The 19,694-nt window shown below is 37.0% G+C and overlaps 1 protein-coding gene across 1 annotated transcript in view; it reads right to left on the bottom strand.

Moving 5' to 3' along the window:
* Window positions 1-18,520, bottom strand: part of fam20b (FAM20B glycosaminoglycan xylosylkinase) — a 45,985-nt gene extending 27,465 nt beyond the window's left edge. Inside the window, exons 1-5 of the mRNA XM_048208555.1 lie at window positions 18,338-18,520; window positions 13,263-13,408; window positions 8,845-9,370; window positions 5,574-5,660; window positions 2,429-2,538 (exon numbers count right to left, since the gene is read on the bottom strand). Coding sequence (XP_048064512.1) covers window positions 2,429-2,538; window positions 5,574-5,660; window positions 8,845-9,221 — 574 coding nt within the window. The 5' untranslated portion in view covers window positions 9,222-9,370; window positions 13,263-13,408; window positions 18,338-18,520. The remainder of the gene's footprint in view (window positions 1-2,428; window positions 2,539-5,573; window positions 5,661-8,844; window positions 9,371-13,262; window positions 13,409-18,337) is intronic.
* Window positions 18,521-19,694: the final 1,174 nt, after the last annotated feature.

Genomic DNA, 19,694 nt, shown 5'->3' with positions numbered 1-19,694 from the left:
TTCAACGGGGCATCTTGCTTTATTAATATTTATTATTATTTTTTAAAATAACCAAACTTTAACAACATTTGAGTAGATCCCTCGAGTGCAGCTGATGACGCTTTGAAGTGACGCTAAAGGGAGCAAGGATATATCATTTCACTTGATTCAATTCCTCCGTCCTCACTTCTTTTCCTTGCGTCCTTCCCTCGCATCCTGGAGGGGTGGAGCTAAGACGTGAGGAAAGGAAGCAAGGAAAGGAAACGAGGACGCACAAATAAGAATTGAGAAGCACCCACAGTGTTCAAATCAGAGGGCTAAAATCAGGGTAGGAAAATTGCCTTTTATTTCTAAATTATGACAATTTTTGATGTAAAAATCATATTAACATTTTAAGTGCACCTCAGGAAACATAAAATAATAAAAAATCCATTTCATGACCCCTTTAACATATACAACAACACTCTCCATCAGCAGACAACTAATTCGTAGAACATTATATCTTAGTTTTACCCTCAATATTAATCATCTGTGATCACATTTTCTAACCCTATGTCCAGACGTGCAGTCTACCAATAACACTAGAGCAAAAGCACTATGAACACCTACAAGTGATCTGCATCGACAAAGTCGCTGGTAGTGTGAATAGGGCTATAGAGTCTTGTATCATGAGTAATTTCCATGTTTCCATCACCAGGACACTTTTAGAAAGATGCATTTTCACATCACAACATCTATCATTCATAGCATTCTCTTTTAAGTCACCAAAAATTATACATAATGCCACTTCGGCAAGGGTTGATTATTGTGGTTTCAATGATCAACAAAACTGTGGTTGGTTGTTTTACATGTTGGTCAGATAGTATATAAGGCCGCATTTACACTGCAGGTCTTGATGATCAGTATCCAATTTGAATCCGCAGTTGTATAGGTTTTTTTACTCAAAACTAAAATGCGTTCATCAGTGATTGTATATCAAGAGCAGGGACATGTTTGTGTGTATTTTATTTTGTGGTTTCAATGGAACGAATGGGTAGAGTCTCCACAACGGGGCTGAAGCGTGCATCTGTGCATGAGACGCCATCACTGACAACAGTGGCAGCGAGCACTCAGCATGATTTCAAAAGCAACACATTTCAACGTCAGATTGCCTTTTATTTAACAAACTAACAAAATTAATACTATGCTAGTCAACTAATGTTTCATTTGTTATGCCAGCAGTCATATCACCCTGTTGTTCAAGACTGGTTGCCCACTGAAGCAAAGCAGGGCTGAGCCTGGTTAGTACCTGGATGGGAGAACTCCTGGGAAAACTAGGTTGCTACTGTAAGAGGTGTTAGTGAGGCCAGCAGGTGGTTTTCACCCTGTGGTCTGTGTGGGTCCTAACACCCCAGTATAGTGATGGGGACACTATACTGTCAAAAAGCACCGTCCTTCGGATGAAATGTTAAACCGAGGTCATGACTCTCTGTGGTCGTTAAAAATCCCCGGATGTCCATCGAAAAGAGTAGGTGTGTAACCTTGACATCCTGGCCAAATTTGCCTCTGGCCTCTGTCTATCATGGCCTCCTAATCATCCCCATATACTGATTGGCTTCATCACTCTGTCTCCTCTCCACCAATAAGTTGGCGTGTGGTGGGTGTTCTGGGTCAATATGCCTGCCGTCGCATCATCCAGGTGGATGCTGCACATTGGTGGTGGTTGAGGAGATTCCCCCTTCCATATGTAAAGCGCTTTGAGTGCCCAGAAAAGTGCTATACAAATGTAATGAATTATTATTATTTACTATTGTTATAGGTATTTCCGTACCGCAAAATATAAAAAAAAAAAAGAGTTGTATTTACACGGGGAATAACCGATCGACTAACAAGGCAGGCGCAAATGCACGTATCTGATTCATATCATATATATTGATATATTTCCACAAATAAATAAGGCCTGAAATGGTGAATATCAGAATCCATGCGCTTTTTCCTGCTTACATGGTAGTGGCTCATATTTGGCTCATACTAATACAAGCTCTAAATTGGACTAATCTTTATTATGACAAACAAATGTCTGTCATAATAATAAAAAAAAAAACAACAACATCTAAACAATGAAAGTACTTTGGGTTGAATATGCTAATAACAAAATTCATCCAAAGTGAAGCACTTCTGTTTTTGCTACAATCTCAAAAGTGGTGTTAAGAATTGCAAAATTGTACTGGTATCTTATGTACAATTGAAATTTAGTAAACAAACTAGAAAATTGCTGTATTTTCTTTTTTATCCATTTGGAGCGCAACAATTTGAAAATGTAATATCATGAAATCGCCAGGTGTGGAGCACAATTTTCTGCCCCAGAACCTTCTTTTCTGTGTCGAAATGTATGAAGCGGTTCCAGAATGGAGAACGAAGATGAGAGAATGTGAAAGAAAAGCAAGAAAAGCAAAAGGGTGAAACTGACCGTGCATCAGGAAAGTGCTCAGCAGTTGATCTGTAGCTACTGGCTTTATCTCTGTTCGCAGATTCATAAACCTCCCCACCACCAGGGGTGCTCTCCTAAAGCCCAGGATCCTGTTGGGAGTTATCAAAAATCTCATGACTCATACAGTAACGACACATCAGCATACAGTTGGTTATCACGCTAGGTATAAATGCCATGTAATATGGACAGGTTTTTTTTGTGCACTACATGTGATAGTGTTTCAATGACATAATGAATCATATATTGATCAAGATTACGATTAGGAATTTTCAGTGAACTAATTGTGCACCTATGTCAACTAGAGCAGGGGTTTTTGAACTTGGGTCTGGGACCCCAGGGGGCTGTGTGGGTCAATGGAAAAGTTCAGAAAAATATATTATAATAAATAAATATATAAAATGCAGATTTACATCATCTGACATTATTACTGTTGACTCTAAAGACATCATGAGATTAATCAATTATTTTATTCTATTGGCAGCTACAGTTAAGCATATTCTAATATTCAAATTTTCCAGATAGTATTTTACACATTTTCATTCTCCATAATCATTAAAATAGACTACCGTTCAAAAGTTTGGGGTAAAATTTTTTTGAAAAAAAGTTATCTTATACTCACCAAGGCTGCATTTATTTGATCAAAACATACAGTAAAACAGTGATATTTAACATCATTACTCAAGTCTTCAGTCACATGATCCTTCAGAGATCATTTTAACATGCTGATTTGCTGCTCAAGAAACATTTCTTATTATTATCAATGTTGTGTTTCTTAACATTATTGTGGAAACTTTGATATTTTTATATTCTTTAGTCATCATGGAATGATGGAATGATGGAATAGTTGATAGAAAAAAAAAAATCTAACTGACGCTGCGTTCGTTCGTTTGGCGGAAGCACATCATTTGTTTATATAAAGCATATTTATTTACATTTTTTTCCAAAATAACCGATCGTTTCGCTAGATAAGACCCTTATTCCTCGTCTGGTATCGTTTAAAGCCCTTTGAAGCTGCACTGAAACTGTAATTTTGACCTTCAACCGTTTAGAGGTCACTGAAGTCCACTATAAGGAGAATCCTCCTAATAATTTCTTTTCGACTGAAGAAAGAAAGACATGACATCTTGGATGACACGGGGGTGAGTAAATGATCAGGAAAATTTTATTTGAAAGTAAACTAATCCTTTAAGCCATTGCGTTGTTCTTTTGGCGGTATTTTTAGGATCATTGTCGTGTGAAAGGTGAATGACCTCTTCAGCTGTCTAGCAGAGGGACACAGATATTCCTCAAGAATTTGGATGTACTTGGCAGCATCCATTTTCCCTTCAATCCTGACCAACCACCCAGTCCCCGCTGAAGACAAACACCCCACAACATAATGCTGTCACCACCTTGCTTCACAGTAGGTATGGTGTGTTTTGGGTGGTATGCTGTGTTTGGGGTCAGTAAGTATACTTTTGAACAGCAGAGTAACTAGCTGCCTATATTTTAAGAAGCAATATATTGTATTTGGGGTTCCACATTAAAAAGTTTGAATCTCCCAGCAGAAGAGCATGTTTTACTACTGTATTGACCCAAGGTTTTATTTACAAAGTTTTTCTAGACAAGCTGAGCACTGTAACCAATCACAGACATATCAACTGTGTCCATGCATGCAGAAGTGAATCTGAGGCCTAAAGGGATTTTTTAAACTCTCATGTCTTTCCAAGTCTGCATGCAGTTATTTTTCTTGTGGAACACCAAAGGGCTTCAATTTCAATCCGTTTCTCACACAAAGCTATCGTACTGCTTCAGAAAACATATAGGACACCAACTTCTTTTATGATAATCCAGTGGTGTTTTTGGAGCTGCGTAGCCATGGTCACTAAAAACGTTTGTATGGAAAAGAGTGAACAACTTTCTGTGTGCCACAAAAAAATTAACTTATTGGTTTTGGATTGAGTCATGACATGAGAGTAAATTCAGATTAGACAATGGAAATAAGAAACACTGCCTGACAAGAAGCTTTAGTGAAAAGCAAAGTTGCATGTTTGTGAACAGTCAATAAGCTCATGCTGAACAGGAAGTCATTCTAGTTTTGGTCAGTAATATCGTTTACAAGTATAATTTATTCTAAATTTGATTATCAGGATTTTTATGCTGTGTTGATTTTCTGATGTATAAAACTGAAATTATGTTTTTCAGAAGCTTAATTCCCAGCTTTGATGTTTTGAAGGTGTATACTGAGCATTTCTGGACATGTCCCAGGGGTTAAATGTTATTGAATCCAACAGATTAAATTTTTGTTATATAAGGGTCACATTAAAAATGTCTTAAACATTTTTATTTATCATGCCTTTATGTACTACTTCAAAAGTGTTTTTATGTATAGATTTTATTGTTTTACCCTTGTCCCAAACCAAGACTTTTAATAAAAAAAATGCATTACATAATTACATACAACTAATACAAACTTGATCAAAACAAAAAAAGTGAATCTAAACAAACCATTTCAATATTTGTTGTTTTGAAAATTCAGTTTGATGCACACTCTGAACCACTGATTCAAAACAAAAGATTTGTAAAGCTTCGAAGCTTCATGAAGCAGTGTTTTGAAATTGGCCATCACTAGATATTGTTGAATAAAGTCGTTATTTTGTTTTTTTGGCACACAAAAAGTATTCTTGTCGCTTCATAACATTAAGGTTGAACCACTGTAGTCACATGAACTGTTTTAAATATGTCTTGAGTAGCTTTCTGGGCAGTGTTAATTGTCTTGCTGTCAATGGAGGCCTCATTGAGCCATTGGATGTCATCAAAAATATCTTAATTTGTGCTCTGAAGGCCTTACGGGTTTGGACAGACATAAGGGTGAGTAATTATTGACATAATTTTAATTTTTGGATGAACTAACCCTTTAATCGGACTATTAATAAGCAGTAATTAGGAGTTTATTGAGGCAAAGTCATAGTTAATAGTTAGCTAATAATGAGAATTGGACCCTAATCTAAAGTGTGACCAAAGTTGTTGTTTTTTTTTTTGTTTTTTTTAAATCAAGATAATTATCCCCTAAAACACTGCCCAGTTGGAGAAATGCACAATTCCTGTGTGTGTGTGTGTGTGTGTGTGTGCAGGTGTACATTACCTGTCCAAGTGGAAAGCAGCGATTTCTGCATTATGCCGATCGTACCCTGCATAGGGCTCTCCCTCGACCACATAATCTCTAGTGTACCTAATAATGAGAGACAATAAAGTAGAAATACATATAACACAGGCAGACAATATAAGAGAAAAGCAAAAGAAGACAAAAAGATGAAAACAAAAAATCTTGTTTAGCCGTGTCCTAATGAGCTCAGGCAATGTGCAAGCTTAAATTAAATTATTTGTTTTTGCCTTCATGTCTCAATGTCTGTAGTGTTGTGTTGTGTATACACACCCAAACTGAATTCTCATTGGACAAAATTCCACTGTATTAAATATCAGATGTTTGATTATGTTCTGACTGGCTGTAATCGTGAGGTGTCACACAGCATTTTCACATTCAGTATGGACACTGTTATGATTACAGTAATTAGTATAACTAGTCAATCCACTCCTGACATAAATGTACACACACTCCTTTACTTTTATTACTTGTCCCTTAAATAGCAGGATGTAATGAGCAAATAATAGTTTCAATAACCCAGGACTGATACCTGGACAGCATCCAACACACACAACGCCCACATAAGTCTTAACACAAGACCGATTTTTCAGCACACACTTGTTTGGCAGACTGTACATTATTCTATTGATAAAACTGCATATAATGAAGCGGATATTACACCCACAGAAGACATGTGGCCACGCCATGCTGCCTGGAAACCTGGAATATTTTTTTTTCCTGTTCAGAATTTATTGACTTCATTTAGACTAAGAGTGCTGCTGCCGCCAAAAAAAAAAAAAAAAGAAAAAAAAAAGTAAGGTAAACACGCAGTCAGCACGCAGACAGCATATTCTTCCAGGTCATTTTGAAACTACTGACACTGCAGCAGATTTTTAAGAAGAAAAAAAAAAAAAAGGCTTTATTATAAAACCTTATTTCTTAATCTTGCTCCAGCAAAGTGCAAAGCTCAAAGCAAAAAAATAAAAAAAAAAATAAAAAAAACTAACGCTGCAATCCATTCAATGTTATTCCGACTTTCTAACCTCCTATTTGGAAGATATCCCACATTCCACGTTGAATGGCACACAAGTGGCATGCCCAATTCAGCTGTTTGGGGCCAAAATGTTCAGTGCAAATGGATTGTGTCTGGATGTGAAGCCATTAGAGATAAGGTGTGTCTGATCGATGACCTTAGAGATTAAGGACACCAGGAGAGTTTCCTCACTTATCTAAAGTCCCTGTAGATCCATGATAACTCTAATTGGCTCAGACGAGAGCAGGCAGCTGAACTCACCTGAAGTAATGACAGATCAGCTTTGTGCTTTAAGTGCACATGCTACATTATTCTAGAAATATATTGGTAATATTTTACAAATACCTATGCATCAACTAAACATCTTTTACAATGTTTATTAATGCAGGCTGATGTTAATTTACAAATAATGTACTAAGTTATTAATGTTCATTTTTAATTCATCTAATTTTTATTAATACAACTTGAAATGTTAAGAAATTAATACTTTTGTTCAGCAAGGATGCATTAAATTCATCAAAAGTGACAGTAAAAACTTTTATAATGTTACAAAACATTTCTATTTCAAATAAAAGTTGTTCATTTAAACTTTCACTTTGAGCAGCAAATCAGCATATTAGAATGATTTCTGAAGGATCATGTGACACTGAAGGCTGGAGTAATGATGCTGAAAATTCAGCTTTGAATCACAAGAATAAATTACAATTCAAAATATATTTAAATAAAAACACTGTTATTTTAAATTGTAATAATATTTCACAATATTAAGTTTTTACTGTATTTTTGATCAAATGCAGCCTTGGCGAGCAGAAGACAAAAAATTAAAAACATTTTACTGATCGCAAACATTTGAATGGTAGCCTATATGTAGAAAATACATTAAAAGTTTTGTTTACTTTAAGTTACCCTTAAAGTACCTTACAGGTTCCTTCAGTGAATCACACTGTCGTAAATACTCCAAGCGCAGCTCTGGACTACAATGACTACAACGCTCACCAGCGCAGTAGTTTTGCAAATACAGTACAAGAAAGAGGAGGTGGGTAATTTGCAAATACAGTACACTCGATGGAGGTGGGTAATTTTCAAAATTGTCTTATAAAGTCATAATATATACATCGTTTTTGAATTACCGTAAAGCATTTTGTCACTCTCGCGTGAACATGAGGCGAGATTGTGTCGGGTCGGCACAGCTCAACTTGCAAGTGCTGTATTCTGGCATAGACGTGCCAGAGGGGGTTAGTGCTCGCCTCAAACACACCATTACAAGTCAATTAACCATCGTAAGGACTTAGAAAACTATTTATGAAGGTAAAAAAAAAGTTACTTAGTTCTGCTTTAATGAATCGAACCTCATAGTAAAATTTTATGTATGTCCTAAACCAGACAAATCAGAAAATTCCTTTAAAGTAGGCATGAAACTGAATATTATTATTAATTGATGTTTAAATAATATTATTTGAATTACTTATTAGGAATTAGATATTTTTTGTATTTTTTTCTTTTTTAATTTCTTGTATTGTGTAATTGCCCTAATTATTATTATTATTATTTTTTTTTTTTACTTTATGTGTTGGTGGTGTGTATTACCACAATAGGAAAAAAAGTGAAAGGAAGAGAACATAGAATGAAAAATAAGATCTTTTTTTGGTAAAAAATATGTCTTTAAAGGAAATGTTCATTTGTATAATTGTATTAAATGTGTTTGAATTTAAAGACATAATAAAGTATAAAAATGCATGGGCATGAAACTGAATTTAGTCGTTTCTTCCCTGTTTCACTGTTGGAAACGGCTTCTCGAATGACAAAATGATTTTGGACGGTTGTGGTTTGCTATCGCAACAGGAAATGTAGGTCATTGGCGGTATGTCTTTCAGCTTCACTGCACCTAAACCCAGGCTAACAGTTGGTTTGTTATCAATTGTTTGTGTCACATTTTCCGTTGCTTCCTGTTTGTATTTTTGTTTCATATTCTACTACTCGTTATGCTCTTTGCTTTGCTATAAATGCTCAGACAGGTCTCTGAAAGGTGCAGTATAAATAAAAAGGCCTATTATTACATCTCTTATTCATTCATTTCTTTTTCTATTTCACTCACCAGGTTTTCATTCTCTAATTTGCTCACTCATTCTTCCCCTCACTCTCCCTTTCGCTAAATCACTCACTCCTTTCATTTTAACCTCATTGACATTCTCATTACTTTCTCTCTTTCGTTCCCCATCTTAATCATTTTCTCCTCACCTCTTGGGTTTGAAAACCACTTTCTGTCCTCCGTCGAGCACCAGCAGAGCCTTCAGCTGGGTGCCTTTATAGCCCACATCCGCCCTTTCCACGTGAGCCGTGGCCAAGGCGTTCAGCACGGCGGCTAGCTCGGGTGTTTCGTCCGGGTACACCTCCCGCGGACCCACCCACTGGGCGGCCACTTCCCAGGGCGACTGCAAGGTGTGTGTGAGGCGAGCTCCTTTGGACAGGGCCAGGCTGGCTTCCATCTTGCGGAAAGCCCGGAGATCACGCCGGCTGGCGGCCGATCCCTCCCCTCCATCCAGCAGGAAGACCTTGGCCAGGCCGAGGAGAAAGAGCACAGCGCACAGCACCACCACACGCTGCTTCAGCTTCATCACCTCCCACAGCCAGACGCCCACCGCGGGCCCACCACGCCTGAGTCTGCCAGGAGACACGCACTTACGCCTGGGACATGGCACTGCCCGCTGTCTGACCAACACCACCACCTGTCAGACTGGACAGGAGTGAGGACGGAAGACACTTCCTGTGAGAAGAGAGAGCATGGTTGTCATTTTAACAGAGCACAGTTTTTGACTCAGGATAGGTCTATCATGAGCCAGTGCTGTTATTTATCAAGGCTTTGAACAAAACTTTACTGAATAATGAGCCTCCTTATGAAGCTTTGTAAAATTTGAAGTAATTTGAGCGTAAAATTGACCTTCCTGAAAACTCTCCTCCGGATTCACAAGTCCGAGCGTTGCCTATCAATGACGACATACCTGCATTACGTCGATTTCCGGTTTTATTTTGTAGAAACACTAAAAACACTTTAATTTATTGTGTGTTTTAATAGACAGGTGAGCAGCTGTTTGGATACATTCATTGACAGAAAACTAATCATGTTATATAGCTCAACACAGTAAGACTTGATTAAATCTCGTTTTCTTGATTTACCACGAGTACCATGTTTTACCATGACTAATATTGATCTAGCTTACTGCAGTGTGCAACAAGTGTCTCATAGCAGCCGCCGAGCAAACGCCGAGTAGCATTATAACAACCCCACATACGCTTGAGCGGAAGTGCTCGTCTGCGGCATAATCTCGAGCCGTGTGTCACGCTCGTCTCTCATTAGCAATCGCTCCAGCGGTCTCATACTACAGTAATATTAATAAATCTTTAATACATTAGCTCATCCATGAATATGATTTCTGCCCAAATCCCATCGGATTCTTTTCTACCGGCTGTAGATGTGAAGACAACACCTCCCATGATTCCGCGAAATCAAGGCGTCATCAAGCTACGCCTTTGTTTTGAATAAGCGACCTCTAGTGGCGAAAACTACATAGGGTGCCTTTAACTTCTCCATTGTTGTTCATTCGTTGTACAAGTAGGATATTGGTCAGTGTAGTATTTGTCCCGCCTCTCCTCCACTGTGATTGGACAGCTGGGTAAAAAGAGACAGTGATGAGCATTGCCTATTACTCAAAGTTGAACCGTAAAAAAAAAAAAAAAAAAAAGACAAAATTTCAACTTGTGAAATATTATTATGGTACATAGTGCATCAAAATGCTGTGTCATCAATTTGCCTAAAAGAACAAAGAACGTTCAAATGTTTTACGCACCATTAACGTGTAAATTTCTTTAGTACCAACCAGGGCTGTCACGATATTAGATTTTTCACACCACGGTTATTGTGGCCACAAGAATTCACGATATCGATATATATCGTGATATCTATAGAATCCTTGGGGGGAAAAAATGTATCAGTCAAATTAATTTTTACTTTTTTTATTTAGTTTTTCGTTTTCAGGGTTGCTTCACATTTTTTAAGTCAAAATTTAAGGCTTTTTAAGACCTTTTTTAAGACCTGAAGAAATAAAAATTAATACTAGCATAGTAGCCTATAAATTAGGGCTGTTACCAATCAAATGAAATCATTATCAACAAAATCCATCTTTGCAATAGAGGTGACACAGAATGAGAAGTGGCATTGATATATTTACACAGCATTTACAATTTGTCTACATAAATTTAATTCAATATTTAAATATGGAATTATTTCTAATTTTAACTTTTTAATTAAAATGTAGGTGGCAGCAAGTCACTGTCTTAATGAGTTCATTCATTCATTCAACCGATTTGTTCAAATGATTCATTCATTCAGGAAGGAAGCAAGTGACCGTCTTTATTGAATAGGTCATTTAATCATTAATTAAACTGATTCGTTCAAAACGTGGATTCAGTTAGTATAACAAAAACATTTCTGTCTGTTGCACGACACTCTTGCTCATGTGATATTGTACATCATATCATATAAGTTAATGACAAAAACTCATGTATATTGAATTTTGAGGGCATATAACTGCATGCATATCTACATCACGCTGAGTAAGACGAGTAAAGAAAACACAGTACTTATTAAAAGAATCACCCTTTATTTAAATACATGAACACAGAAAATCGCTGTTAACAGTTTAATATAGCGTAACATTTCCCATTCCATGACTAGTAAAATAATCGCAACTTACTCTCTGTAAAATGGCGTAATCCGCAGGGTGATAGACACGGAGGTGGGTAAAAAGGTTGGTGGTGTTGCCACCCTTCGCACTGATGTAGCCAGGCAAATTCTTTGAAGCTGAAAAACTCTCATACTGTTGAGCTTACTTTATTCGGGTGTGGACAGAGCCTCTCACTCTCTTCTCGGAATAGCTGTGCGCGCTTGCGTCTTCTTCTTGTTTGACAAGTGTCAGCGTTAAGGTGCAATACTGCCACCTGAGAGCTCAACCAGGTACTGGCGCTGGAGTATTTACGTGTCATGATATCATTAGAGTCCTATTCATTTTAAATATTGTGGTTATCGCCAATACCGGTATATCGCCACACCCTAAATTAACACGATGTCGATATTTCATGCATTGAATATCACGGTTATCGTCAATACCGGTATATCGCAAAACCCCTAGTACCAACTAACATTTTGAAAATACGAACATTTTCACGAATCTGAAAATTAATTACAGAACGGCTTTACACTATTTACACAAAAATTTGTTCTGCTCATGTTTCATGAATGAGGCCCATGAATGTGTAGCGCGCCTCCTATCCAATAACTGCGATAATCTTTGTGCTTTGTTACTTTTGATATGAAACAGCTTTCAAATTCTGTCAATTTTATTATGAATTTCCAACAAACATCATTTGAAAGATCGCTGTTGCGCCTCGTGGATTGATCATCTCTTCTGCTTTACTACTAGTAATATCACGAAACAAACATGTATGAACATCCGAGGGTATGTTAAAAGATACAGTACAACTTAACAAAATCTGTATCATGTCATATGTACAGGGATAGAAACTCATAAGGGGTGAAAAAGGTGACAAAAATGTGAGACATCTCCCCAAGAGGCTCTAGACGGGCATACCTAAAGTGGTTTGCAGAACTTCACACACTGGATGTAAAACTCCACGTCTTTAAATAAGAGAAACAAATACATTTTAACAGTCACTGGTTGCCACCTACTGGCATAACAATGTAATAGATACAATCTTAACTTGAAGCGTAACATTATTTTCAAAGGTCATTTACTCCTTTTGATCGTGATTACGCGCCACAGTTGAATTTTACCCGCATTTGGTGGGTGTTCATTTAAAAACCTGTCATTATGAAATTGCATAGAACATCCTGTGTGTGTAAAAGCAAACTGTTTAATTACGTTGTGGTTATGACAGTGTAATAGTAGCGCTCAACTAAAGTTGTATTTTCTAGGAAAATGGTAATGTTAGTGGTGTTATACAAGTTGTATTTGAAATACAAGTACACTAGCAAACCTTAGATTCGGTGGAAATAATGCTAACAACATTACATAAAAACAGGTCGGCCATGTCAGGCTAATTAACAGTCCCAAGCTTGACATATCGTTACTCATGCCAATAAAGGTTACCATAACGCTACTTTATGTGATTTTTATGTTAAGGCATGCAGGCAGATCTCCCAGAGATGGCTCTCTTCAGTCATGTTCACTCTTTCCAGGAGCGTTGCACAGGCGAAGCCATTTTAACCAGCTTACATTTGAACCTTTAATATTAAAGTAATGCACCAAATGACAGGGTTTCCTTTATAGTTTACAGTATTAGTTCAGAGATTTTTTTACATGACAAAAATTGGCATGTACTGTACCTGATATATACTTATCGATATCAAATTGAATCAATATTGGAACTGAATCGAATCAAATCATGAAATTTGTGTCGACACCCAGCACCTGTTGGTACTGTCTGACTGCCGTGAGTCAACACAGACAGACATGACACTGACAGGCGCAGAACAAAATCAGAGCACTTCACATAAGAGCACTCACTGATGCAGGAGAGCTTCCTCAGTTATATAAGACTCACCCGGATGTGTCTGCGTTAGCGTTTCACATGACACTCACCAACTCAAATCCTGCGAACGTATGATTTGGAGTCCAGCCCAGCGTTGTGTTCAGGGTGGGGCTGCCACCTGTCTGCTCAGGTGTGTCTGTCTGTTACTGTCTGGACGAGACTGCTTTCTGGGGCATCTCTGAGCAGTCTTGATCTCCTTAAAGAAAAAGAAAGACAAAAATAAGAACACAAAGCTTCCAGTGCATCAATAATTACAGCTAAACTAGGTGGGTCAATGTAGTATTAGTTTATTCAAAAAGACATTAAAAATGCAAATCATACATGCATTAATTTGAATGCACCTCTTTTATGATGAGCATGTTTTTAACTTCTGGATTAAAATTCAAAGATATATTTTGGGAGGAAAAAGAAATGTCAGGGTGATAAAGCAGATCTAATATCATGTAGAAAAAATGCAAATAAATAAACCATTAAAGGTGCAATATGTAATATTTTATGTCTGCCAGAGGTTGCTAGAGGCCTATTCAAAACAAAGTCATAGCTTGATGACGCCAAGTTTGAGCGCGGAATCTTGGGACATGTGGTCTTCACTTCAACAGCCGGTGGAAAAGAATTGGGATAGGACTCGGGAAGAAATCATGGTCATGGATGTGATTATTAACGTTACTGTAGTATGAAGCAGAGCAGGAGCGAGTGTTGTGGGAGCTGAACGAGGCCGCTGGAGCGATTGCACAACACACGCCTCACGAGCAGTGGATCTTTTATTATGCCACAGTCGCCGGCGCCGCTTCCGCTTTTCAGGTCATGAGTATGAGGTAACACAGCTCTGTTTATCATATTAGATACATTTGAGTGTGTTGAAAATGATGTTATAACGTTACTCTGTGCGTTCGCTCGGCAGCAGCTGTGAGACACTTGTTTGAGACACACTGCAGTAAGATAGATCGATTTTAAAATATTACATTAAATGCTGGATGGCTTGTGTTGATAAATGGCATGCAATTAATTTTAAAGGTGCCCTAGAACGTGTTTTCACAAGATGTAATATAAGTCTAAGGTGTCCCCTGAATGTGTCGGTGAAGTTTCAGCTCAAAATACCCCATAGATTTTTTTTAATTAAATTTTTTAACCGTCTATTTTGGGGCATCATTATAAACGCGCCGATTCAGGCTGCTGCCCCTTTAATTCCTTGCACTCCCTACCCCCGAGCTCGCGACTGCCTTAAACAGAATAAACAAAGTTCACACAGCTAATATAACCCTCAAAATGCATCTTTACAAAATGTTTGTCATGCATGCTGCATGCATGCATCGGATAGTGTGAGTATGGTATTTATTTGGATGTTTACATTTGATTCTGAATGAGTTTGAGGCTGTGCTCCGTGGCTAATGGGCTAAAGCTAACATTACACACTGTTGGAGAGATTTATAAAGAATGAAGATGTGTTTATGAATTATACAGACTGCAAGTGTTTAATAATGAAAATAGCGATGGCTCTTGTCTCCGTGAATACAGTAAGAAACGATGGTAACTTTAACCACATTTAACAGTACATTAGCAACATGCTAACGAAACATTTAGAAAGAAAATTTACAAATATCACTAAAAATATCATGATATCATGGATCATGTCAGTTATCATCACTCCATCTGCCATTTTTCACTATTGTCCTTGCTTGCTTACCTAGTCTGATGATTCAGCTGTGCACAGATCCAGACGTTAATACTGCCTGCCCTTGTGTAATGCATTGAACATGAGCTGGCATATGCAAATATTGGGGGCGTACATATTAATGATTCCGACTGTTACGTAACAGTCGGTGTTATGTTGAGATTCGCCTGTTCTTCTGAGGTCTTTTAAACAAATGAGATTTACATAAGGAGGAAACAATGGAGTTTTGAGACTCACTGTGTCATTTCCATGTACTGAACTCGTTATTTAACTATACCGAGGTAAATTCAATTTTCGATTCTATGGCACCTTTAAAACATATTGTATGGTGGAGAAATTTCTATATTACTGTTAACTAAAAATAAAGCTGCATCTGATTATGCTGTTAGCTACTTGACAAAATAGTGTTTTTCTCTGAGGCATGGTAAAGCATGGTACTGGCAAAAAAAAAAAAAAAAATCAAGAAAATTTGATTTAAACAATAAGACTAAACGTGTTGAGCTATATAACAACAATTAGTTTTCTGTCTATAAATATATCAAAACCGTTGTTCCCTTGTCTATTAAAACATGTAAATATTAAAGCGTCTTTGGTGTTTCCATAGTGTCTGTCTACAAAAAAAAAAAACTGAGGGTAATACGGTTATGACGCCATTGACAGGCGACTCCTCACACGTCCCGGAGCCTTTGTTAAAATTGAAATTTTCTCACGATTTACAATTAGTTGGAAACATTTGGGATGTTGTAAGTACTCAAGTGAACAAAATATATAACACTGGCCTAGTGGTTTTTACATATTTTACTGCAAAATTCTTTTTGCATCTTTAAAGTGTGTGCACGCACTAAAACATTCCTTGAAAATAGTCTAAAAATGAATATCTTGAAAAACTTGTTACATATTTTAAACTAGACTTTAGTGACTTTTCCTTTTTTTTTTTTTTTTTTAACATTTTACACCGAACCTTGTATGCTAACATTCAAATGATTGGGGTTGGTAAAAAAATTTTTTAAAAGAACTCTCTACATTTATTTGATAAAAAATATAGTAAATACAGTAATATTGAAAAATATTATTTATTTAAAATAACTTTTTTTTAAGAAGTCACTTATGCTTATCAAACCTGCATTTATTTGATCAAAAATACAGAAAATACAGTAATATTTTGAAATATGAATACAATTTAAAATAATGGTTTTCTCTTTTAATATATTTGAAAATATAATTTATTTATGTGATGCAAAGCTGAATTTTCAGCATCATTACTCCAGTCTTTAGTGTCACATTATCCTTCAGAAATCAATCTAATATGCTGATTTGATACTCAGTTATTATCAATATTGGAAACCGTTGTGCTGCTTTGCATTATTCATTGATGAATAAAAAGTTACAGAACAACATTTATTCAAAATAGAAATCTTTTCCAACAATATAAATATTTACAATATAATATAAATATAATAATCACATATTTCACAATATTACTGTATTTTTTCTGTATTTTTGATCAAATAATTGCAGGCTTGAGAGACTTCTTTCAAAAACATTAAAAATAGTAATGTTAATGGTACTGTATTTTGAAATATAATTTATTCCTGTGATGGCAAACAAGAATTGTGTGCAGCTTAATATTTTTTTTGTGGAAACCGTGATACATGTTTTTTCAGGATTCTTTGATGAATAGTAAGTTCAAAAGCCTTTGAAAGAAATTATTTTCTAACAATGTGAATGTCTTTTCTGTCACTTTTGATACGTCCTTGCTGAGTAGTGTAATGTATAAAAAAAACCTTGATCGAAAGATGGATTAGATAGACTGTCTTATAACAACAAGCCTGCAACATTCATGACGGATCTCAGGGTCTAAATTAAAGAGAAAGAGCCACCCAAGCAGAAGCATCAGTTTCGGCCCAAACTCTGCAATGCTGAGCCCTGGCAAACTCTCTCTCAGCACTTCCTGATCTCAGCCTGGGGCTTATCTGTGTGTGAGAGCTCTGGCACTCCAAAGACTTCTACTAAACACACACAGACCTTTACTACAGCGCTCTGTGAGCTTATATACAGTATGTGGAATCAGCCCACTCAAGACAACAGCATGCAGCCAATCGTTTGGCAGACATCCACAAAATACATCGCTTTGATTATATAACATAAGACGAAAATCACAATGCAACATTTTTTCCTCATGCTATATAGATGTGTCAATTCCCTAAACATTTCTTTAGACCTGAAACAAATGCTCATCCAAGGCTCAATGATAAAGATGGCCTTAATGGAGTCAGTTTGAGAGTTTCAGGTGTGTGTTTTTAATAATGCATATAAATGGGTTTTCTGTAATGCTCAAAAATTGCGAATTTTGTTGATTTAAATATGTCACCAAGGTCAAGTTATCTGTCATTGAGTTTCATTATAGCTATAGAATCTCCAGCTATTATTGCAGTTCTGGTTCTTGCATTTGTTTGGCCAGCGATATTCCAAGAGTGCCAATTGAACTGAAATTGAGCACAGAGGAGTGGAAGCTGAGTGTTCAAAAGTTTGGGGTCAGAAAGATTAAATGCTTTTAAAAGAAGTCTCTTCTGCTCACAAAGGCTGCATTTAGTGCATACAGTTCAACAGTAATATTGTAAAATATTACTACAATTTAATATAACTTAACATATTTTGAAATGGAATTTATTCTTGTAATTAATTTTCAACATCATTACACCAGTCTTCAGTGTCAGAAATCATTCCAATATGCTGATTTGCTGCTCAAGAAACATTTCTTGGAAACAGTTTGTTTAACATTTGTACGAGTGATCAGTCCAAAAACATGTTCATCATCAGCCACATCCAGGTGAGTATTTGTACACTCATCCTGAGAACCGGACCGCCTGCAGCATATCCTGTACACGCAGGCACTAATGATACACAATCCGCCATTCATATGAGCTCCAGCTAGACGCTAACACACGGTTATCACACCTACTACACAAACAGGTAACGTTAGAGTTGTACATGAAAACAGAGGTGCTTTTACATATAAGATAGTCAGCAAGGTACTACTCGACTGACTGGACCACTGCTGTCATGCGTTTAAACACACCTAATATTGACTTTTAATACATTTACGCAAATAAAATGACATAAAACAGCTTGTTTAATATCCAAAAGTTAATAAAAATGTGTGTTTTCCCTGTCAAATTAAGCTGTCGCTCAATTTGATGTATTTTATGAGCAATAGTGCTAACGGCGGTTAGCCAGCTAGCTCATAATTCCCTCGTTTTCTTCATATTAAAGCCAAAAAAATGACCACAGATATAATCCAACGACAGCTCTGAGCACACTAAGGGTGTCCCCTCTATATATGAGTGTGAGCCGTTGCTGTGAATGAGTTTGAGTCATAGTTTTTAGTCAGAGCAAACCCGCACGGCTAACAAGCTAACAGTGAAACCGTGACATTTAAACGTATCGACTCACCCTTGAGATACTGACGAAACATTCAAACAGAAAAACCCCGACGGTCAGCCGCTCGCACTTAGACACGTTTATCGTCGATATCCAGCCGCCTGTCGGTCAGGCTCCATTCATTTCTGCTGCTGGCGCGATTTGAGTGTCTGGTTCTCTGCGCGTCTCTTCCTGACTGTGTGTGAACACACAAACACACACGAACCCTGCGCGTCTTAAAGTGAACACGGCATATTAGTGTTCGTGGCTACTTAGTTACAACAGAATTAAAAATAAATCGAATAACTATCCTCATTTGGGTTTCAAATGTCACATAAATTAACAATAAATGCAACAACACTTCTATATTGTATACATACTTATATATTTAATACAAATTCAGAATTTATAGTTGATATAACATTGGTTATCTATCCGTCCGTCCGTCCGTCCGTCCGTCCGTCATCTATCTATCTATCTATCTATCTATCTATCTATCTATCTATCTATCTATCTATCTATCTATCTATCTGTCTATCTGTCTGTCTCTGTCTATCTATCCGTCCATCTATCTATCTATCTATCTGTCTGTCTATCCGTCTGTCTGTCTATCTATCTATCTGTCCATCCATCCATCCATCCATCTATCGGTCCAACCATCCATCTATCTATCCGTCCATCCATCATCTATCTATCTATCCATCCATCCGTCTGTCTATCTATCCGTCTGTCCATCTATCATCCATCTATCCGTCCATCATCATCTATCTATCTATCCATCCATCCATCCATCCATCCATCCATCCATCCATCCATCTATCTATCTATCTATCTATCTATCTATCTATCTATCTATCTATCTATCTGTCTGTCTGTCTGTGTCTATCTATCCATCTATCTATCCATCCATCCGTCTGTCTATCTATCCGTCCATCTATCTATCTATCTATCTATCTATCTATCTATCTATCTATCTATCTGTCTGTCTATCCGTCTGTCTGTCTATCTATCTATCTGTCCATCTATCCATCCATCCATCTATCGGTCCAACCATCCATCTATCTATCCGTCCATCCATCATCTATCTATGTATCCATCCATCCGTCTATCTATCCATCTGTCCATCTATCATCCATCTATCCGTCCATCATCATCTATCTATCTATCCATCCATCCATCCATCCATCCATCCATCTATCTATCTATCTATCTATCTATCTATCTGTCCGTCCGTCCGTCCGTCCGTCCGTCCATCATCTATCTATCTATCTATCTATCTGTCTGTCTGTCTCTGTCTATCTATCCGTCCATCTATCTATCTATCTATCTATCTATCTATCTATCTATCTATCTATCTATCTATCTATCTATCTATCTATCTATCTATCTA

The sequence above is a fragment of the Megalobrama amblycephala genome, linkage group LG11 (genome assembly GCF_018812025.1).
Source record: "Megalobrama amblycephala isolate DHTTF-2021 linkage group LG11, ASM1881202v1, whole genome shotgun sequence".
Lineage (NCBI taxonomy): Eukaryota > Metazoa > Chordata > Actinopteri > Cypriniformes > Xenocyprididae > Megalobrama > Megalobrama amblycephala.
This window is presented reverse-complemented; position numbering and strand designations above follow the sequence as displayed.